Consider the following 22,870-nt stretch of genomic DNA (forward strand, 5'->3'; position numbering starts at 1 on the left):
AATGAATAAGCTGTTAAAAATGTCATGCAAAAGCAATTAATTGTGCTTCCAAATGTGTCTGACTGTGCATATAAGTATGAAAAAACACCACAGTGCACAGGGGTGAAAAACAGTTGTTTTAATGTTCAATCAGTTACAAGTGCAACTTTGATCATGTCCCACTGTTTAACAGCCTCAAATTGCAAATGCGGTAATGTCAACAATTTCATTCAACGCCCCCAGGTCAAATATAGTTTCCTGCTGTAACTAATGGAGTTTTAATTGTAGTTTTGTAGATCATAAAACCCAGTGCTATACTTTAATTATCTGACATTTTGATGTGGAGAGGAGTTCATTTCTACTTTACCTTTAAAGGTATACTATGCAGGAATTTCCTAAAAAATAATGTATAAACCCTCTATCATCAGGTTTGACCCACTACAAGTGGGTGGTGGTGTATTTATCTGCTGAGACCCTGCCCTCTGCCTGTATTTCCTTACTGTGGCCTCTTTTGGACATTTCTGTGCTGCAGCCTTTGGGCAGTGGGTGTGTAGCCATCAGCAAATAACAGCGTGCAGGTGAGGTTGGGACTTTATAAAGGTAGTGACCAGGTGCCAGACAGTAAGCAGCACACATCCAAGAGGAATCTACAAAAATGGCAGAAACAGCACTGAAAAAAGAAGAAAAACAGATATGGCGAGGCAAACACGCAGATGAAACTTTCCACAACAAGTGTGACTCTGGGGTTGACTTTCAGCTGCTAGAAGAAGAAGAGGATTGGGGTGAAGAGCGACGTGGCGCTGGCCTGTTTTTGTTGGACAGGTAGGTGCCAGAGTTTAGCTTAGATAGTTTGCTAAAGCATCGGCTTTTCCGTTCCAACACATTTAATGTTCCTACAACAGTAGCTTACAAGCAGTGAACTTCTGGTGGAAGAGGGGCCAAGTCTGAATGTTGTGTTTACAAACCGTAACCAACAGCTCCTGCATAGTATACCTTTAAATTTAGGAAAACAATGCGTGCATTAAGGTATCAATGGTGTATAATACAACACAACAAGTTGCAGCATGAATTAAATCTAAATGGGCAGTGATTCTGGGATAATGGAGAGTCAAATGTGCAGCTCACTACTCATAGGCACAGTTCATAACTAATCACATGACAATCTACCTGTTTAACTTAAATCAGGTTTTGGTTTACTACTCAGCATCTCAAAGATGTCATATGCTGCAACCAAACACCGGAGAGGAAAGTCGATTAGTCCCCCGCCTTTGTTAGTAAGGTTAAAAAAAAAGAAAGATCAATAATCACTATTAATTCATGTTTGATTGCTGCTATGCTTGTCTGCGATTTGATTTTCAACACCAGGTCCACGCCAGCGTTACATGTGTTGTAGATACCCACGACTGAGTGCATTCAGTAACTTCAGTGAGCAGCTACAGTATGAAAACTACAACTACTGGTAAGTACCAAGAAATGTTCATCTTAATGCCAGATCTTCTGCAAACGAGTGAATCTATTTTATTTCAGATTCATATTGTTCAAAAGTTTTTGAAATACAGATAGTAACTTAGAAATTCACAAACTCCTAGCTATTGTCGCAACACATATCCAAGCCAAAGACCAAAAACATGTTAAATCCTAGTAATAGTTTAATAAAGAAACACACAAACATAAAAGCCTAAAAATGTCACACCTTATCAACTCCCACGTGTAAGCCGGCAAAATAAAAAACACAAGGAAGGCAGCAATAACCTTGCCCCAAACAAAGACTAGAATTATTTAAATACGAGGTACAATTCTTTATGTTCAGCCTTTACCAATCCCATGGATGACTGACAGTGTCGTGACAAGTCCGTCAGGTATCTCTGAAGGGTCTTGTATGAAATTATCAATTTATCTAGCATGCGTTCACCGATTTCAGGACACTTTGAAGCACCCGCCCTCAAATTTACAACCAGGGGAATCCACGTTTGTAACTGTTTATGCCCAGCTGAAGATCTGTCTTCGGTAAGATAAAACTCACCCTCTGAGGCATCGCTTCCCAAAATTCAACCCCTCCCTCCCCCCGTGCATCCTCCCTCCGGCCCCCTGTGCGTCCCTCCCTCACTGTACAGCCTGCTCGTTGGCTGTGCTGCCCGAGTCCTGGGGCTTCATGACGTCAGGGAGCTCTGGGGGAGTGGAGAAAGACTCGATCCTCAGCTGCTCAAATGAATCATCTGAGAGAAGACAGAGACAGAGAGAGAAAGTGACAACAGTGAAGACAGAGAGTGAGAGAAAGAGGAGGGAAGACACATAACACAAAGTAAATCAGATCAGAGCAGAAAGTAACAGCTACTGAAGTTCTAAACAACCGGCTCAGCTCAGACTGAGCTGTTAGCGGCTTGAAATAAAACGAGAGTAAACGGTGCCACCACAACAACACCTATTGAAAGGGTCCATGATGAGGCTGAATAAAGGGTAAACTACTCACCACTCAGACGGAAAGCTAATCCCACCGTGGCCGGGGCCTGAGGTCGGGCTGTTTGATTTGTGAAGCCACAATTTCCAAGAGTTTGACTGTCGTTAAGCATCACGTCATCCTGGTGAAAAACATTCGAAAGAGATGAAAGTAGTGCAGAGCCAGCTGTTCACACACTACATTTTTATTTTACTTGTTGGACAGAGAGCACAGAATCATCCTTTTCAGAGATTCTGTTCATGGTGTTCAGTTTCACACCATGCTCTCTGTTGTGAAGATTACTTGTGTTCCTCTGAGCTGGCAAGTTTGTAGTCAGTGTCAGTGAAGTTTTAAGATAAAGAATCCTGCAACTGTTGGGCCAATTGAAGGGTGGAGTTAAAAAAATTGATCCAAGCTTTCCATTTGGTGTGTGTAGTTTTATGTTTCAGCATCAATACACAATAAACCTGAAACATCAACTGAGAAACTGTTTTTAATTAATATTCTGACCCTAATAAATCAGAATAATTCATTACATTTATGATGAAGACTTATTAAAATCCTATAAAATCAACATATCTAATACAACTGGAGATATGAAAGGTATAACTAACTTAGAAAATGCCATTATTACTGCAGCTAACGATTGTTTTCAATGCCAGCAAATCCACCTATTATTTTTTTATTTTGTTTGAACAATGGTCCAAAACTTAAATATATTCAATTTACTTTCATATGTGGAAGAAACAAAGCATCATATTCTTACATTTAAGAAGCTGAAAACCCCATATTTGGTTCTCTACCTTAAAAATTAGTATCAGTAATGTCTTATTAATATTCTGTTGATCGACTTACAATTAATTGACTTATCGTTGCAGCTCTCAACAGTACAGCTAATTCTTAGAGGGCACAAAAATCTATAGTCTCATGGTACATATATTATATAAACTCTCGTCAGTCAGAGTGCTCAAGAATGAATGTGAATTCTAGCATTGCTCAGGTGGGTAAGAGCAATGCAAATACATGATCTACTGAGTGATCATTACACTGATAAATCAGTTTACAGACAGTTCACACAAGGGAAAAAATGGTAGTACAATTTTGCCAAGACTGGAATTTTATGACGGATAGTCCCGAGCTGTCATGGTGATTTAGAAATAAATGACAACAGAAACTTGGTGTGACTCGTCAGTCTAAAGTGTATTCGGTGCAGCAGTCCAAGCCCTCACGAGAACAGCCGCAGTAGTGCTGCTTTTTTTCCACCACTGAATATAAATTTTCTCAATCGAATGTCTGGGTTTTCATAAATAATTACATTATGTAATCAAAATTTTGAATATTTGTTATAGTGTAAATTACCTTATAAAGCCTCTGATCTTCAGGTGGCCTCTTTAAAATGCCTTCCACAATACGCTTCAGTTCATAGACTGTGGTGGACTCTTTGGCATCTGTGAAGATGGTCGTCTTGTGACGTCGAATCATTAGAAACACATCCTAAAGTGAGATCAAGTGACAGCGGAAAGAGTGGAAATGAGACAATGATGACTTTTAGGTGTAAACCTCTGCAGGCACATTTCACCCTGAAACAACTCATTCATGTTGTGGTGTTTTGATCTGATTCTTCCAAAGCTTGAAAAAATAGACTTGAGTACGATACGCCGCAGCTACCTTTATTTTAATCACTGAGGCCAGGCCCTCATCTACAGTGATGTTGAGTAAACAGAAACAGTAACATCCTTAAACATAATATCATCCTGTTGTCTGTTCCAAACTATAATCCCAACAAATACAGAATACTTGCCATCAAGCCACCACACAAATGGATTTCCAAGCCAAGCCCTGATATAAAGCTCTTGATAAATTTGTTTAATGCAGTCAGAATATCTCACGATAACGCAGACAAACAATATGACAGATATAAAGTCAACTCAACCTCTGAAGCACTAAGTCACGTTGTCAAAGTACCCATTATCGCTATAGATAAAGTTTCCAAATAAACGTGCAAGCACAAAGTTAAAGCAAGTTAGTTAATAGATGGCTTCTTGTTTTTCTTGCTTCACCTGACTGTGCTAGATCAGGTTATAACGCTTCAGGGTGAAGTTGTGTAGCAGCAGTAGTGGTGGTGAAGCTGGTAGTGGCAGTAGTTTGTGAGTTTGCTAGGTTAGCTGATAAGTCGGGTGAGGCTTATAAAAACAGTTGCAGCTACTCCATAACGTCACGCCAATCTCTCCACCGAAGTGTTCATGGTGCGGCAGCTTCTAGCTAACGTCATGACGAGCTAGCTTAGCTGTGGATACCAACGGTAAAGTAAACGTTCAATCAACTGTTAGCTGGAGTAGCTTGCCTCAGCTCCCTGGGTAACTTATGGACATTGTGTACCCCCAAGCAACCACTTAATAAACACACTTTGAGTTGGAACATGGCTAATGTTAACATAGCTACATTTAAATGTCATCCACGTTTTTAATCTAAGTTGTTTGATAGATTATAACGTTACCGTTCGCCGAGCCTCAGTGGCTACTGACAACTTCAGCTAGCTAGTTAGCTTCTTCGCGTCTAGCTAACCATTTGATCAAAAGCAAAGTTTGTTAGCTGAACTGTCACTTATCCAAAACAGTGGTAATTTATATAGTCTTCAGTCTGGACCTTTCTCCGCTATCCTTGCTATCGACTTGTACATAATATTCAAATGTCCAGCTGGCGTGAGCTAGTGTGTTGACGCTAACCCAGGATAGCTAGGGTTAGCTAAACAAAGACATAAGCTTTTGGATGACCGCTTTTCGTGACAAGCTTGGCTCGGCTACTGGCAGCATACATGTCACTGTTTGTGGAAGGAATAACTGACAAACAAAAGTAGGGTTTGGATAATCGGCAGGCCGTTACATTTTCAGCTGTATCTGTTTTCCTCACTCACCATTTCTTGCGGTTGGTTGCACACAGGGAAAAAAAAACGCCTCCACTGCACAGCGACAACTGTGAGATCACAGCAGCATCAGACAGCCACGCTTGCAACTGCAAAATCAACCATCAGGTGGCGACACCAGACTTTTCTTCTTATTCTTTTAATTTAAGGGATGAATCGCCTCCAACTCAACTGCAGTGTGACAGAGTTCTTACATCCTCACTCTTTTGAATTTCGTTTATGATGTACTTGTCTAATCTATAATCACTCATTACCCACCGCTACTTCCAAATCCTAGTGTGTGAATCTGAAATTCATTTATGTGTTGCAAAATCCCGCAGTTGTAAGTTGCATCTCAGTATACCTGCACAGTTAATTTAAATTAACTGTGCAGGTATACTGTTAATTTAAAATGAAGCTCCTCGTGGAGCTTCATTTGTCCGTTTACACCCAGCAGTGGTGCAGTTCTGTACACAGCACCACCATGTCTCCTTCCCCGGTCAAACAAACAGGTGTTTCTTTGCACTGGCTGCTTCTTCCTTCTGTGATCCTTCTGTCCTCCTTTCAGGCCGACAGCAGCTGTCACCACAGCGAGTGGGACAGCTGAACTGACAGCAGCTGAGAGATGCAAATCAAACCAGGTGCAGCAGGCTGTATAAGATGATGGTTTGTTTTTTTCCTGCTGTATTTATGACATTATGGCTTACTGCTTGTCAGCAGTTGCTATAAATTATTGTTTTCTTACTGAAACAAGCCATTCAGAAGATGCATTGCTGAGACACATGCTCTTGTTGTTGCACATGCTCATAATCTGTTTGAACATTTCTACCATAACACCATCATCTGGAAACAAAGAGGCTCCAACTTGTCTCTGCATAACTTGAAACTGTCTGTGCAGTCACATACACAACTCAGGCATAACAGATGTACTTCTTGTGTCGCAGAAACCTTACACACATTATGTCCACTCATTAGTAAATGCTTGAAAACAAGTCATGATGATCACAGATGGCTTCATTTAGAAATTACATTGATAATGCAGGATATATTCATAGTCCCTTTTGCATACTGCACGTGTAATCAAAGCTGTTCTTATTTAAATCATGTTTATTGACCTTTTACATTTTTTACAACAAACAATTGGCCACAGCAGCCTTAAATTTGCCGACTTAAATGCTTGGACTGTATGGACTACTGACTTACATTTGCTTAAGAAAATCACTTCAGGGCTTGTTGTCGGGGGACCAACTGACAAACAAAGCCAGTCTGCTTGGGGGCTTGCTTCTTTTTTTGAGCATTTTTAAGACAACTGTAGCACAATGCCGACATCTGAAATAAAACATTACATAGAATAATATGAAACAAGACTGAAAATGGCCTTCTACTGAGCTGATGGACAAAAAATAATTAAAATGAGCAAAAGTGACAACGCAGTTGGATTAAGAGCAGGTTGAAAATGACACTGAGTCCTTGGTAAAGCGGAGGACCCTGTAGAAAGCTGCAGCTTTATCTGCCATATCTGTCAAGTCAGCAAAGTCCTCATCCTGGTCCAAATATCAGAATTACCACGTTCCCACTGTGGCCATGAAGTATAGTAGAATTCCAGCACTTTCCATGACGATCCTTGATAAAGTGAATGTGCTTCCATCACAGAAAAATACTCCTTCTGCCTGGTGTGTTAATAACACCAAGCCCAGTTTGATTTCCACATCAATTGACCTGAAAAATAACAAGACTAAGTGAGACAAGCTGCACACCCCTGTTAAGTGACCGGTTTGTAAAAATCTTCTCTGAGATGGATTGCAAATTCACTTTCTCTTGCTGGGAAACACCTAGTCAAAATGCCCCAAAATGAGCCCAGAAAAACTTAGAATATACATTTTTAGTATTTATGTACTTGCAAACAGAAACTCAAAATATATTCAACTCACCTAACAAACTTCAAATCTCTATCTAACCACGAAGGTGCTCTCTCGGATCTTGGAATAAGCATACTGTGGAAGAGAGAGGCGAGAGCACAAGGGTCACTTTACAGTATATACATGTAGAAAGCAAAGTCTTATCAAATGTTCAAAACCTACACTTACATTCAGTCCTCTGGGGGACTGGATTGGCTCCAGTCCTTTACAGCAGAGCACGGAAAAGGGCATTTTCTTGGTCTTCGAATGTTCTTTGAAACACAGACTGAAAACCTTGGCAGGCAGGTAGACATCCCAGTCAGCCGCGTGTTCGTCTACTAGATCACTGACCATCCTGTTGGGGAGCAGCAATTTGAAAAGCTAAAGCACGAGCTCAGAGATGCATCAGTGCAACACCAATACAGTCAAATGAAAGTTTATATTCTCTGAGATTTTGACATTTGCAATTGTGATATACTGTGGCTTAAATGTGTCTTTTCCTGGCCTTGAGGGCTGCATTACAGCTATATGATGCATATAATTTTCAGGGTGCTGTAGCTAAAGGATGGAAATGCCTCCATGAGGGCCAGCAATGTCCACATCACAAATTAGTCTCTTTAATCTGACAAGACGCTCTCATTTTGAAGAACTGTAAGACTACAGGCATGAGACGGGGACTGCCAGTCATCTCAAAGTGCACATTTTACTGCAGTATAATGTGACAGTAAAATGTGATGTAAAATGTTAGAAATAGCAATAAATACCAAACCTGTGATGCAAGTACAGACCTGTCAATCAGCTGCTGTGTGATCAAATCCGCAGTGCCTGTCTGCTGATGATGGACGACGAGCAACATTGTGACTTTCAGCTGATCTTTCAGTTCTCTGTTGATCTAGCATGGGGATACATTCACATGGGACACAATATTACACCAGTACTTGATTAGAAAACAAAATGTGCACTGTGTAGAAAGTCCAGCCCTGTCCCTCATAGCATCTGTTACTCAGTGGGTTTCTTTCTTCAGTCTCTCTGGGTTTTTATACACACGCTCTCAGCTGGCAACTCAACTCAAGGTGTTCGTATGATTGCAGCATCCTCTGAGGTACAAGATAGCACTATATCCATTAAATTTGCTTTTACTTGGACCTTAAATGGTTAGTTTACAACTTGTATGACATGTAAAGTATTTACAGGTCAAAAACTGGCGATTGTGATAACTCCTAAAGCTCTCTATAACAGTGTGAGCCCTTCAGTCAGTGATGCACTCACTTTGTGGACGATGTCATGAGGCAGCCTGGAGAGGAATCTTAGTGGGTATCCAAAGTGGCCGATGATGTCCACAATGTGCTTTGCCACATGGGACGGGAGGCACAACTGCATCGGCACAGCTTCCACCCACTTGGAGAAGTAGTCCGTCACCGTCAAAATGTATTTGTGTCCGTTCAGCGTTTGGGGCAGCGGCCCTCTGACGTCCAGACCGAGCCACTGCCACGGCTCTTTCACCTGCCATCACGACGTGACGTCATGCAGAAATACAACATGATCACAGCAATGATCCCAATCACTTTACTTTGTATTTAATGGAAGTTTGTTGTAAAACATTCAGGTGATTACAACTTACCTCTATCACATTTTCAGGATCTTCACATTCTGCCTGTGAAAATCATAGAAGAGCATGTGATTATGGTTTTATTCAAGGTGTTTTTGCGGATGAGCATTTTATGTTCGGAACAGTTTCTTTTGTTTTATTAGTTTTACTGGTATTATTGTTCTCTTTTCTGTTCATGATGTCTTTGTTCTCTGTAATGTTGCTTCTTTTGAATGGCAATAAAAACAGAATTACAAAAAAATACAAAAGAGAGCATAAAGGACAAAATATTGCACATCATGATCACTACTTACATGTACATTATCATCTGGAGCCCACTGAATATTCTGTTGGTGCATGTGAAAAATGACAAATGGACAAAATGGATCAACATGAGATGACAGGATATAATTATAAACTACAACAATGAAAGAAAACATCACACAACAAAAGGCTTTTCATTTGCTTAATGTCATATCATAATCGCCATAATTCATGCTAATAACAAACAAAAATAATGAGATCACTAAGTTATCCAAACACATATGAGCAATATACATATATTACCACTTACCTGTGGTACGCAGTAGTCTCCATGGAAGAAATGTGGAAATGACTCAATCTTCATCAACCCTTCATCTACTATAATCCTCCATCTGTCAGAACTGTTTGGTTCTTTGTCTCTGAACATAAAACCAGAAAAGGTCAACACTTAAAAGACAGAATAATCCAAATGTGTATGAACTTAATACAGAACATTTAATAAATGACTTTAGATTCAAGCTTTTTCTGATGTGGGTGAAACTGCTGTACTTCTTCCTCACAGTTTTGAATGCACACAATCACAAAAATGCATTAAATAATTAATAATCAAATATCACTGACACCTATTATATACTTGTAGTAGAGCAACACAACTAAGTTACATTACACATGTGGAAAAATGCAACATTCTCATTCAGAATGAAAATCACGAGGTTCTGGTAAGAAGTTCAGCTATCTCACTGAAGCAGCTCTTAACAAACTGCTTAGAACTGGTCAGAATACAGATGCCCTCTCTCTCCTCAATCCTCTGTTTTCCTTATGGAGTTCAGTGTACAAAACCTCTGCTTTGTAACATGGAACAGCTGCAGGAGTCATCAAACTTATTTTGCATTGTGCTATAGTTGCCACTTCACATACTCCAACATTTCTAGCATGAGGTGGACACAAACATAAGGGTCTCAGTGAGGATGCTGCTGAGTCCAGTCAGGTATATGAAGGTTACCATGATGGAATAAATTGGTCGGTTTCCTTTTCTACTGCATTTACCCCAAAACATTCCTAGAAGAACTGAATCCATAATTGTTACCATATCAAAATTTAAGCAACCATCTCATTCCATTGTATACAGTGTACTCAATAAAGGCAGAAAATCTGTTTTTTCTCTGATATTTTTGGATTATATGTGTTGACTTATTATAACGATTCATTTTATTTACTTTGGCTTGTTTTTTAGCTGAAAAAATGTTAGATTAAAAAAACACATGACATAATGCTGGGAATGCAAGTATAAAACAAAAGAGTGGTGGGTTCAGACAGTGGCAGACTCCGCTGTCTACAGTAACATACCCAGCAGGCTCTTCGGTCTGGTCGGGCTCTTCGTTCCAGATGCTTCGCTTTACCTGCTGGTCAGGCTCTTTGTTCTGGACGCGTCGCTTTGCTGCGGCAGAAGCCGCCACTGGAAACTTAGTTGGACTCGTCTGAGAGGCTTTAGCTGCAGTTGGCTGGGTTCACAATACAGGCAAACAACATGCTGTGTTCAGAAGGTTGTACTGATTATGGCTGTAAGCCATCGGTTCTACTAAAGAGAAGAACAGCTCTCACCCTGTGTACCTTACTTTCTGGGGTGGTGGATATTTAGTTTAGAGAATGATCTATATCTATATCACATACATCTGTGTACAAACCGTTCTTTTCTCTGTGTCATCAGGGGATGGAAATATGGTGGGAACTGCATCTTCTCGAAGTTTCACAGATTTGCCGGTTCTGTCAATGTACTGTTCCTCAAAATGATTGATGCACAGCACGGAGAAGCGCGACGGGGTCCAGTCCTTCCACTTCATGTTGGCGAGCCATTTCTTGAGCTTTCGGTTATTGTAGAGGGGAAACCTGTCGCAGCACACAGCTCATGAGAACAGACCTAACGACGCTGTGCAATTACTGTGTGAGGGAAACACAACACTAAACTCCTATTTAAAAGTCAGAAAATTTTAGTTCTTTCATGGTAAAACAGAAGGCTTTTTCTAAAGTGCTGTTCTATTTGGTACATACTGCCCCTGGAAGCTGTGCTTTTTCATCATTTAATACGGCTACATGCAGTAGCACTCCATGTAGACAGAAAGAGACTGAATTATAAGTCTACAGCTATTTTCATGGTCGATTAACCGGACGCTTACTTTCACAATTAAATAACTGGTAGTTGACTCTATAAAACAGATAAAAGCTGCAAATTAAGAAACTGAATCCTTGTTTGGTACTTGGCTTGTAAAAGTAATGTAAATAATTAATAATTTTTCAAAGTACGTGCAGATAAATTCTCTGTGATCGATTAATTGTTTCAGCTCAACTGAATTAAGTAAGATTAACTGTCTCTGAAATATGGCTCATCGGATATTTTCTCTTAAACTTAATTGGACCTAAAAACATTCAGAAGACCTAGAAAAACTTCGCAAGCAAAAAATTAAAATAAATAGAAATAGAAATAGCTAATGTGATTCGTGATGATGTTTATGTTAGCTAGCTTGACTAATCACAAATCTGCTCGCTAATGCCTGTTTTTCAGTGATAAATGTTTATACTCACTTAAAAAACTTGACATCTGAATCGCCGGAGTTATCGCAGTTGTAGGCACATTTATATCTTCCCATTTAGTACACAATTTCGTCCAACTTGCAACCAAGCAAAGTAATTTTGCTGCCACAGTTAGTTGTTTGATGCGACCAGTTAAGTTAGCAATAATACAACTTCCACATCCGGTCAGAATTTTCAAAATATTAACTTCTTGCCAAGTTGAAAGCTTTTAGAGTAACAACCCCGACAAAAATCGTACAATAATCATATAGTATTCGGCAATGTGAAGTATATTATTGTTTGTTTTGTGTCAAAAAAATGTCGGCATAAATATTCAGCAGCAATAGTTTATGATATTCCCTGGCTGTAGATATTTTTTTTTCGCTTCTGCCCTACTAAATATTGCTACCTTGACGAAACTCTAGCACAAGCGGATGTTGTTTCTTCTTCTTCGTGTTGGATGTTAATTTCATATAAAATGGCCTACAACGCCACCCTATGGAGGAAAGATATAAAGGGAGTCAGTCATGTTTTATTTGTATTCAAACTTGTACACCAGGAAATGCAATAGCCAAAAAATGAATACAATGAAAGAATGTTGAGTAAATAACATTTGCTCACTGATCCCTCAGCTTTGAATTTTAATATACCTGTAAAAATAAAAATATTCCCATACAAATATAGATGTTTTTTACTCTGCTTATATCAAACCCATTGACATCTGAATACAGAATGAATCAAACTGGGGATACTTAAAGTATCAATGTTGGAATAACATTAATAAATGTGATATAAACTATGCGAATGGCTGCAGATGTCTTTCAGCTCAGTTGCTTTTTGTTTTCCACTCGACCCTCCACTCATCCCAGTCCAGTAGAGTTCGTTTCATGTCCCATCCTGCAGCTTCCACACCTGGAAATCATCGCAAAATTAGGTTTCTATTGGTAAAAATACACAGGATAAAGAAGGTGATTTGTAGGTTGAAACAGTTTTGTGTATGCTCACCTTTGAGAAATGGATTGAAAATTGTGTCCATCAACTTGTGACTCTCATGCACCAATTCCCAGTGACCTTTAAAGAAGACAATAAAAGTGTGTGTTGTGTAAGAGAGAAGCACCTATATGAATGAACAGTAGGGAAATAAATGGAGGTAAAGGCTCACTTTGCTGTTGTTGTGCATGAGGATCTCCATCAGTTAGATGGCTTAACTTCCTGCTGAGCCACACAGCTTGGCACATCACTCTGATTTCATCGTGTACTGATGCTTCTGGTCCCAAACAAACACACACGCAGCCTGAGAGGAAGACAATAGAGTTTAAAAAACATTTCAATTATGCTATATGGCTCTTAAAACAGTTGTTTTGTGGAGGAAGAGGAAAGATGACAAACCATTTTTTACTCCTAATAGGAAAGGCATGTTGTTTTTCTTCAAAGCCAAATGAAGTTCTTCTGGGCTACAAAATAAATATATGTATTATCATCTAAACTTTTATTGTGTGTAATTTTTCACCCTATAGGCAAAATGGTACAACCTCGATTCTAGAAAAACTGGGACTCTATGTAAAACATAAATATATAGTAATGTGTTCACAAAGTGGTATTTAATCTTGCTCCATCCTCGCTTGTGAACCACTGAGCCTTTCCAGGATGCTCCTTTCATACCCAATCATGATACTATCACCTGTTACCAATCAACCTGTTCACCTGTGGTATGCTAACAGGTGTTTTTGGAGCGTTCCACAATTTTCCCAGTCTTTTGTTGCTCCTGTCCCAGATGTTTGAAATGTGTTGCTGCATCAAATTCATAATAAGCAGATATTTACAAAAATCAATGGAGATGATGAGGTCAAACATTAAAAATATTTTCTTTCCTATGTTTTGAACTTAGAATGTCAAAAAGAATTAGCAAGTTATCACATTCTGTGTTATAAAGGTTTTACACAGAGTCCCAACTTTTTTGGAATCACAGTTGTACATGAAACTACCTTTGTACAACCTCCTGTAGTCTCACTCCAAGTTTGATTGGCACAGCTTTCCTAAACTCTGGAAAAAAATGGAAGAATCCATTACTTCAAATGCACAAAATCAACATGTTAAAACAGTGTCACTGTTTGTATTGGATACAAAAAATAGTTGAGAACATGTCAGGAAATTCACGGTTCACACCCAGGAAAACTGGTTCTCTCTGATTGGCCTCTAGTGGATTCAGGATCTGTCTGTCTTTCAGGTACTGCTGCAGTACGATCGAGAGCCGCGCCTCGTTGAAGGTTTCCATGACAACTGAACGCACAGCCTTGTAGTTGGCAAAGAGGTGGAGGGTGGTGAAGAGGAAGAAGAGGCTGAGAGTCAGTCTGAGGGGCAGAGAGAGGGAGGAGAATGGAGGTACATGAAAGAGACGACAGACTCTTCACATGAGTCCCTGCGTAAGATTCTAATGATAATTAACACACATTCTATATATCAACACTTACATTGGATTATCAGTGACGAGGGGAATGAGTACCAAACTGACCAGCAGTCCAGCCAGATTCACTAAAGTCTCCTGTTGGAAATAAAGGACAATTAAAACTCCTTCTTTGCAGCACACTGCTGTGGTTTGCTCTTCGATAAACAGTCTCACACAAGTTACGGGTCAAGAAAAATCTGAAAAAGTACCTGACTGCCATCTTTGGCCGAGATGTCAGCCATGTTGTCTCTGCGAGCCTGATGAACAGTCAGAGCAGCTCTGGTCGCACCGCCTGCCACTCCAACAATGGACTGCAGAAGACAAACACATGACAGCAGCAAGTCAGGTTATATTTATCGATAAATACCTAGCAGCCCTAAAACTTCAACGTGACTGGAGTGTTCAGTGGGTCAACAGCAGAATATTTTGATTGTTGATTAGCTTTATTGCTCGTCTCCATCTTATATCACAGTTTAGTTGTTTTGCAGCCTGGTTTCAGATGTTTGAATCGCCACCCACATCTGAGATCTGCTCAACAGTTCAAAAAGTGAAGACAATGACTAAATGAGGTGGAAGGAAACAGCCATTTAGTCTGATGATCAGACTACGAAGTTAAGCCCAGTGGTTTCACAACTTTTGCCTTGTGACCCTTTAAAATTAAGCACAGCCTACAAATTTCACTGGATGGTGGCCTCTTCAACCAAAGAGCGATTGTGCTCTTCAGATTGCAGAACGACCACAAGTTTAAGCTTTTAATTTCAGCTTGTGGTTCATTACAGTGGGAATTTGTCTTTAATTTAGATATTTTATAGGCTATAATAATAAAGAAAATTGTGGATAATTGGATCAATAATAAAAATAAACCTGACCTAAATATACTGCAATGAAAATTCTAAACTAAAGGTTCACTTACTGAGCTAGTTATTTAGTTTGGGGGAAAGCAATTTAAGTGAAGCTTGAGTTTAAAAGTGAATGAAATTTTTTTTTGTTTACCTTAAATATTCCTGCAGTACATACAATCAGGGTGAAGCAAGCAGGAAAGTATGGAGCCAATATTTCCATGAACATGGCGAGGTCATTGAGAACATCAGCAAAAAGTCTGGTAAGAAATTAAAAGAAAGGACTTCAGAATGGGTTCATGATAACAACTAGACTGACATATTACATGTATTGTCTGTACACATGCATACCTCCATTTTTTGGCCTCAGAGTCCAGTTTACTCCTGGAAGAAGACAAAAAAAACTGATCATGAGGAGGAATTTCTATCAGAGAAAGAGGAGCACAAAGCATCCATCCACTGCATTAAAGCTCCATAAACTTGTAATGGACTGAAAAAAGCAACAACTGTGAGCCCACCCTTTCTGCCAGGCAAAGAGGATTCTTCCCAACATGCCAGTTCCATCTGCAGGGGAAAACATTAGTTTGCAAGCTGCACTCACACCATGCAACAACAATGTAGATGCATGGTGTATTTTACTGGATCACCTCTCAGCAGCCAGGTGATTGTGGCTCCAGCTACTGTGGCCTCGTGGTTTCCAACACCGACACCTTTGAGAGAGGCCTGAGTGGCTAAAGTCCCTGACAGAGAGCTGGAGAAAGCCTGAGAGAGAGGGAGGAGGGTGGATGGAGAGCTTTAACCTGATGTGACACCGGTGAGCTCAACAGTTCAGGTGCGTCGTTTACTGTACCTGCACAGTATCCCAAAACTGGTATTGCAGGTAGTCGTTACTGACACTCTCAGGATATCCTTGAGGCAGAAAGACGCTCTGAAATCAGATGATAATAAATGTGAGTCCGAGCGGGAGTCTCTGAACAGTCAATGTAGTCACACAAAAACAGTGTAAATCCTTACTTTAAACACTCCGACAATAGAGTTTCCTCTTGATTCACCTTCACTCCCATCTCTTGTCCTCTCCATCGCTCCATCCTTTACAAAATACTTCCAGGACTCTGCACTGCCATATCTCTCTGTGGCCAAGACAAGACCTTTGTCTTTCTCCATTTAGGCTGTTAGGAGCGACAAACAGCGAGGTGGCGACTGAACTAACACACGGAACAATAATACAGTCCCAATAGCACTGCAGTGTATTCAATTAAAGACCATTTTGGTTCAGTGTACCACAAAAACTGGACACAGCCGACGTGTCGTTCTGTCCTGGTGCACTTCCGTGTTTTTTTCCGCCGTCACTGGTTGGGGATCTGTCATTGGTGGATTGAGAGTTTAAGGCGGAGCTCCGATTAAAAGACCAACAAACTACCAATTAACAGTAGTCTCTATTAACACTCCTATAATAAAGTTTATTGTACATGAAACTATGGATACACCTACTATATTTAGTTTCATATAAAAAATACATGTGGTGTGTGTGTGTGTGTGTGTGTGTGTGTGTGTAATAAAATAACTTGTGCTTTACAAAACCAATCACATGTACCAACTACTTCACATAAAAAACATGAATTTATTAATTTATCAATAGGTTGAAAATAGAACAAAGAGAGTTCATAACATAAGATGGAAAATCTAATTTATATGTATAGCTTAAATAGACTATAAAGACAACAACATAAAAGTATCCCCTGAACACCATTTCTGTCTGTAGCAAATTTCATAGCAATCCACTCAAATAAAGAGACATTTCAACATCATGTTGGCCCCAGAGGAAAAGTCATCAAAGTCAGTAGCATTCATCATCTGGAAAACATGAATGTCTGTGCAAAAATTCATGAACCTGGATGTGCAAATAAAGATTCTCCTGCACCTCCTGCTGGAAGATCAGAGAGATTATTGCTGGCATGAGCCAAGGATCCACCTTGATGTGTGAAAGCACTGAACTCTAAAATCACTGCAGTCTTGCTTTGACTTGTCCTGGTGAGTCTCATTAACGACCAAAACTTTGCGGTTACTTTGAAGCAGTGCCAGCGGTTTATTGATGCAAGACAAGGCCAGCTTGTTGTATATTTAGAGAAAACACAAAATTGATCATAACGAGAGTAGGAGACTTCTGACCTACTTCCTTAAAGCACAGAGGAATGCAACTGACTGGTTGAGTAATAATCAGTATGATGCTGAGACGCAGTTGTGTCACAGATGCAGCCACGGCTGATCCCTCCCATGCAGGTCCTGCTGTCGAAGAGGCTGGAAGAGCATACAGTGGGTGGCGTCAGCTCTGAAAAAATGCAGTCAGGTAGTCATCAATTGCTGAGCCATGGGGGAGTAAATATTTCTTATCTCTGAGTCATAGAGCAGGGTGATGGCCGAAGAGTAGAAACACTAATGAATAGCAACAAGAGGCCTGTTTGACCCTGTACACCCAAAGAAAGGAGTGTGTTTCAAAGTGATATGAGATGCAGTGATTGAGCAAAAGCTAATGAACTGTTGGATGGAAGGCAAAAACAGAAGATCTGAATTTATTTAACAATGAGGCAGACTGGAATTTGTGGCTGTTTCCCCTCAAGGCGAGACAAGCGCTGACACACCTTTCCCAAGTCTTCAGGAAAGCTGTAAGTGGGGAAAGGTTGTAATATTTTACAGGGCAATGTGTGACTAACAACAGAGAGCGGAAGTCGAACCTACGAGCACAAGGAATACGAGAACAAAGTAACCGAGAGGAGGAAGGGTTGAACAAGTATATGTGTGGGAGGGAAGAAGCAAACAGCCTGCACAGTAAATGGGCGTGGAGGTTTCACACAGAGTTTCACTCACAGTTCACAGCTCAGTCATTTAACAACTTATATGACACCGGACTTTCATGGGGACAGGTCCACCACGGAGCTATCGTCTTTTTGACTTCTACGACGATGACAGCTCTGGTGTTTGAATGACCATGTGTGGAAATCACTGAAACTTCCATATCTAAAGGAAGAAACTGGAATTTTGTTGAGGAGACAAGAAGACAAGACACCTGCTCACAGTTTCATAATAATCTCAACGAGACAGTGGACCAACTAAGAAATCACTTCCACTGAGGAGTGGATTCAAAACAGCGCCTTTAAAATTTGATCAGGTTTGTACTTTAAAGTAAGAATATAACCCTTCAATTCAGTTTAATTGTGTTTAAACTGGAACATCTGCTCAATCTTATATTCTTTTTTCCAGTCGTATATCTTTCCTTTTGTCATCGAGAACCAACTTTTAGTTTTGATTTCAGCTGTTAACAAATACACAACGGAAACTGTCTTAATCGTTCTTCAACCACTTGAGGACACAGAGCAGAATCGTTCATTTTTCTCACAGGCTTGTGTGACATTACCTGATGAAACTACTATGAACGCATCTCTGATATATTTTCTCAAGGTACAAATATGACAAGTATGCTGGTGTGCCACTCGCTGATCAAATCAGAGATAAGTTGTTTGTTGTGTTCACTGACAAACCGCCAGTAGAGCAGGAGGTTGAGACATTTTTTAAGCGTGATCATACAAGTTTTTCAAGCTTTTGAACAGTTCACAGGCAAAACTTGACATTGTGTCCCATGTTACGCCACACTAACGTGAACTTTCTGCTTCATGTTGGAAAAACCCATGCTCACTGACTGTCTGCATTTTTTGAAGAACATGTTTAGACTTGTGGGCCACATTTGGTTTCCATTCTTGAAACTGGGATTGTCTTGCCAGTGCTGTATGCAGCAGGTCAGCAGGTAAAACTCCTCACCAGACTATTAATACACAGGTAAACACAGGTCACAGGGGCAACTCTCAAACATTAAGCATCAGCATGCACCACCGAGGCAGTCAGAAAAAGGAGGTAGCAGAATCTTTCACCAGGATAAGAGTGGAGATCAAAGGCTTTGGGCCAATATACTGATTCTGGTGTGTTATGAGTCCAAAACACAGGTGACCCAGGTTAAAGAGGGGGTCAAATTTTAGTCTTGTTACTCTGGGACATTTTAAATATGTATACGCTGGAAGAACACCACGACTGTCTGCGGATGTTTGCTACTTTATGTGCAGTCTTTAACAAAAATAGGGCTGTTTTTGCTAAATGCATGCAGAGTTTTTCAGACATAATAATGGAGGGAGACTCTAACATTGTGATGTCAAGTCAGTAATCAGGTTATTACCTTCAGAATGTGAGTATGAATAGAACAGAAAAGATCAAATGCATCAGTCAGTGAGCATTAAAATAACTCTGAGGCCCATCTGTCCCATTGTGTTGAAGCAATATACTGAAGAGAGCCAGTGCTCCTCCTTGAATTTGAGCCTTAAGGTACACAAATTTTAATCATCTAAACCTTTACTTAAGCAGGGTTTGCCCTTACACAACGGGTGAAACCAGATCCTTTATCTTGAAAAGCAAACAATTCTATCATGTGTGAACAAAGTTAAAACCAAAAAGTGGCCACCAGACAAATCAGAAAATTGTACTTCAGATTTCAGCACTTTTGAATATCACTCACTCAACGTGATTTTAGTAATCATGACACTGAGCAGGTGAATCTTTCCTAAACGTGTTCTTGTGTTTTGCAGAAATGTCTAATTCACTGCAGACGCATCAAACGGAGGATGAAGAGGTACAACTGAATCTCATCGCAGGGTCAGGTGACACACCAAATAGTAATACTTCAAATCAAGTAATCACCATCACTGGACCGGGGGCGGCCTCGTGCTGCAATGACAAGAACCACAGGAAACTCGCCATCTGCAGCATCATCTGTGGCATCACCTGCATTGGAATAAAATCTCTGATAAATTCAGTCAAGGTATTTTTCATTTTCACCTGTAAGTCAAAATGACAAATGACACTTTAAAAAACATAAACTTAATTCCAAAGTTGAGTTAATGGCATCAGTGATCTGCACATATCCTGGTCATGTTTACACCACAGGCTGTGCCGCTCTGTGGTGCTTAATCACAAACAATCTACAGCAATTAGCTGAAGCTGCAATACAAATGAAAACCTTCAAGTTTCAGTCTTTGAAATATTCGTACTCACTGTTAAAAAGTCATAGTGAGATATTAACTTGATAATCACTACATTTGTCTGGCTGGCTGTAGCCTCAAATGAACTGAAGGTTTGTATTTTTGCTTGAGAACTGTGCTTTGTTTTTATAGGTTGGGTATTCATAAGATCAGCAGAGTCAGAATATTTAAAAGGTCAAATGGTTGATTTTGCAGCTATTGTTACACATACACAGCCTGTGAGACCGCAGACAATGAGGAAGCCCGTGTCAGCTTCTTCAATAGTGTCTTTAAACTCACAGAACCTGACTGAATGACATACAAGATTATTGCTTATATGCAGCATTAGTTTCATTTTGTATTCATGTTTTACTCCTGATTTAACCCTGAATTTGGAACACTGTCCTTACGTCAACAGGCTGAGGAGACGACGGATCTAGAGAAAGCTGCTGAGTATTCACACCAGGCAAAAAAGTTTGGCATCATCTCCATCGTGATGTGGGTCACCATTCTGGCTTTAACTCCCATACTAATGGCACTGATCTCCTATCTTCTCACTCTGCAAGACTGATCATTACCAGAGGAGTGGACAGACAGCGGACAGTAAAAAAAAAAGCTGTTTACCAACTATGAAATACCATGAAGACATGAAGAAAGTGGGAAACGGGACACAAACAGACTGCTTTGTGCAGACGAAAAGACTGCTCTCCCAGTTTACACGTTCCTATTTCCTCTTAACCTTTTTTACACAAGGAACAACCACTCTGGAAAATGGTATTAAAATGTTTGCATGTTTTTATATATGCTGTAATATTTATTTAACAATATATGCACATATGGACAATTAAAAATCTAAATGACCATATAAAATCCAGCATCAACTATAGTTTGCAACATGGCACTACATGACACATGTACATTATACTGTATAATAAGGATAAGAAATGTCATTCCCCAATAATGACCCAATCCTTGATATTTTTGCACTTTAAATGCCATTACAATTTAACATACTCATTTTTAGTATATATATGTGCAGATACTACAAAAGTTAATAAATTACTCAATCTGTCAATCTAAAAAGTAGCAAAGTGAACGAGTTCATCGAGGATTGGGTCTTTACTCTCTAACAAAATGGGATGACAGTGATCGTGGCAGTGCTTCTTCAGAACAGTTGTTGCCAATATTATCTTGGCATTATTGCATTGTTACCATATTAGCTTTATTAATGTCCCATGTATCAATGTTTTACTTTTATACAAACAGAAACAATGTCATAATAAAACAACAGGAACCTCTGTGCTCTGAGCTGCATGAAGCATCTTGACATGCTGTCATTAACACAGCGAGGATTACAAATACACCTTCAAAACATCTAAAGGGAAATTCTTACAGTTAAAGAGCCAGTGTGTAAGATTTAGGGGATCTACTGGCAGAATTTGGCAGAAGTGGAATATAATATCCAGAAGTAAGTTTTCAATAGTGTAGACTCACCTGAAATCTGCAACCTAGACGCCACTAAATCCTACACACTGGTCCTTCAAGGCAACCTCATAAAAAATTTGGCCAAAAAAAAAAAAAAAAAAATTGTCATACATAGTCAGTTAAGAAGTAGTTAAATTTGCAATACAAATATAGACACCACAAAACAATCCAGAGAGGAACACAGGCAATAAAAAGCCAACAAACCGTGGAGTCTGGACACCCCCACACTTGATTAGAAATGCTCTCTGGAGTGTCTGTTTCCAAGCTATATTTTATACAAAAAAAAAAAAAAAAAAAAAACCCTTTTCAGCCATAAATTTACAAACACCAGAAATTGACGAGTTGAGCAGCGTCTGCCCTGAGCTAAGTAACGCGATTCACAGAGATGCTGCTTGCAGACACTTTTGACCGTACAATAAAACTCACGGACAGAAACTTAGTTGAGAAATTGGTTGAAGTGAATACAAATCTCTTGCTGGCATGTTTTAAACCTCTATTCAGCGTTTAATAAAAAATAGCTGCCTTTATAAAATAACTTATAATGATGCTGCACGATCGGACGAGACGGTGCAAAAGAAATCTGCTGTATTCTATTAACAGTCATTGTGTCAAAACAGCATCATCACTCACCCAGGGGAGTTAGGCAGATTTGTACACTCTGGGTAAGTCTGAGATTTGAAAAACTGAAGATATACCGAAAATGCTATGACACTGAACACTGAGCTTTTCAATGAACTTCTGTTTCGTTTCACTTATCACGGATGGAAAGTGGTCGAGGGAATATCGGACGGCAGAGGTTTGAGTGTAGTAATGACAAAACAGCGACGTATCGTAGAATTCATTTAACCACTATGTTTATAACCAAAATCTATGAGGCAATACACTTATGCTTAGATTTCACCGGGCTCTATGACTGAACATGTGACACAGTCCTCTTTCGTCCTCCACAGGTTTTCACTACCGGCCGGGGCCGTCCTGCCTGCCCGATTATATTCACTTGGTCAGATTTTTTGATTTGGTTGTTTTTCTCCAATTTTCCAAGTAGGTTACGTAGCTAAATGGCTTCTTTTTTTTGTTTTTGTCGGGAGTCTGCACAATGTGTTTTATTTTGAAAACTGAACAGATGCTCTACGCTGTTCCTGTGTCTGACCTCCCTCCTGGCTCAATCTGCTCTGCGCAGCTTGACGTGGCTTCATTCAAAAATAGACTAGGCACATATTTTAAGCGGAGCAGAGCGGAGAGCTGCCTCTGAAAGACGCTGTGGTGAATCTAGAGGAATCACAGCCGTGCCCGGTGGAATCCAGCCATAATGGCTTAAGTGCTATGATGTGTTGTTCTTCAACTTGCAGGCTACAAATGCTACAGAATGAAAATGTAATTCTTCAATAACGACTTGTCACCACA

The 22,870-nt window shown here is 39.8% G+C and overlaps 3 protein-coding genes and 1 long non-coding RNA gene across 4 annotated transcripts; 1 reads left to right on the plus strand and 3 right to left on the minus strand.

The window, feature by feature from the left end:
- Positions 1–85: 85 nt before the first annotated feature.
- elob (elongin B) lies at positions 86–5,423 on the minus strand. Its single transcript, XM_041956974.1, has 4 exons — positions 5,331–5,423; positions 3,776–3,910; positions 2,450–2,558; positions 86–2,195 (listed from the first exon to the last, which is right to left on the minus strand). The coding sequence occupies exons 1-4, from the start codon at positions 5,331–5,333 to the stop codon at positions 2,083–2,085; spliced, it is 360 nt and encodes a 119-aa protein (XP_041812908.1). The 5' UTR covers positions 5,334–5,423; the 3' UTR covers positions 86–2,082.
- A 939-nt stretch (positions 5,424–6,362) lies between these two features.
- Positions 6,363–11,779, minus strand: zgc:153292 (uncharacterized protein LOC100003014 homolog). Its single transcript, XM_041957659.1, has 11 exons — positions 11,649–11,779; positions 10,754–10,955; positions 10,416–10,570; positions 9,379–9,487; positions 9,119–9,151; positions 8,838–8,870; positions 8,486–8,719; positions 8,005–8,108; positions 7,406–7,571; positions 7,250–7,312; positions 6,363–7,037 (listed from the first exon to the last, which is right to left on the minus strand). Exons 1-10 carry the CDS (start codon positions 11,711–11,713, stop codon positions 7,268–7,270), a joined length of 1,146 nt encoding a protein of 381 aa, XP_041813593.1. The 5' UTR covers positions 11,714–11,779; the 3' UTR covers positions 6,363–7,037; positions 7,250–7,267.
- Positions 11,780–12,154: 375 nt separating this feature from the next.
- rusf1 (RUS family member 1) lies at positions 12,155–16,241 on the minus strand. Its single transcript, XM_041957500.1, has 14 exons — positions 15,936–16,241; positions 15,772–15,849; positions 15,569–15,683; positions 15,440–15,485; positions 15,273–15,305; positions 15,076–15,181; positions 14,292–14,393; positions 14,108–14,178; positions 13,803–13,987; positions 13,622–13,679; positions 13,026–13,090; positions 12,799–12,930; positions 12,642–12,707; positions 12,155–12,548 (listed from the first exon to the last, which is right to left on the minus strand). The coding sequence occupies exons 1-14, from the start codon at positions 16,083–16,085 to the stop codon at positions 12,463–12,465; spliced, it is 1,293 nt and encodes a 430-aa protein (XP_041813434.1). The 5' UTR covers positions 16,086–16,241; the 3' UTR covers positions 12,155–12,462.
- Positions 16,242–17,764: 1,523 nt separating this feature from the next.
- On the plus strand, positions 17,765–22,444 carry LOC121620933. Its single transcript, XR_006007596.1, has 3 exons — positions 17,765–18,087; positions 19,550–19,782; positions 20,400–22,444. It is a non-coding gene; the product is annotated as an uncharacterized LOC121620933 (long non-coding RNA).
- Positions 22,445–22,870: the final 426 nt, after the last annotated feature.

The sequence above is a fragment of the Chelmon rostratus genome, chromosome 17 (assembly GCF_017976325.1).
Source record: "Chelmon rostratus isolate fCheRos1 chromosome 17, fCheRos1.pri, whole genome shotgun sequence".
Classification (NCBI taxonomy): domain Eukaryota; kingdom Metazoa; phylum Chordata; class Actinopteri; order Chaetodontiformes; family Chaetodontidae; genus Chelmon; species Chelmon rostratus.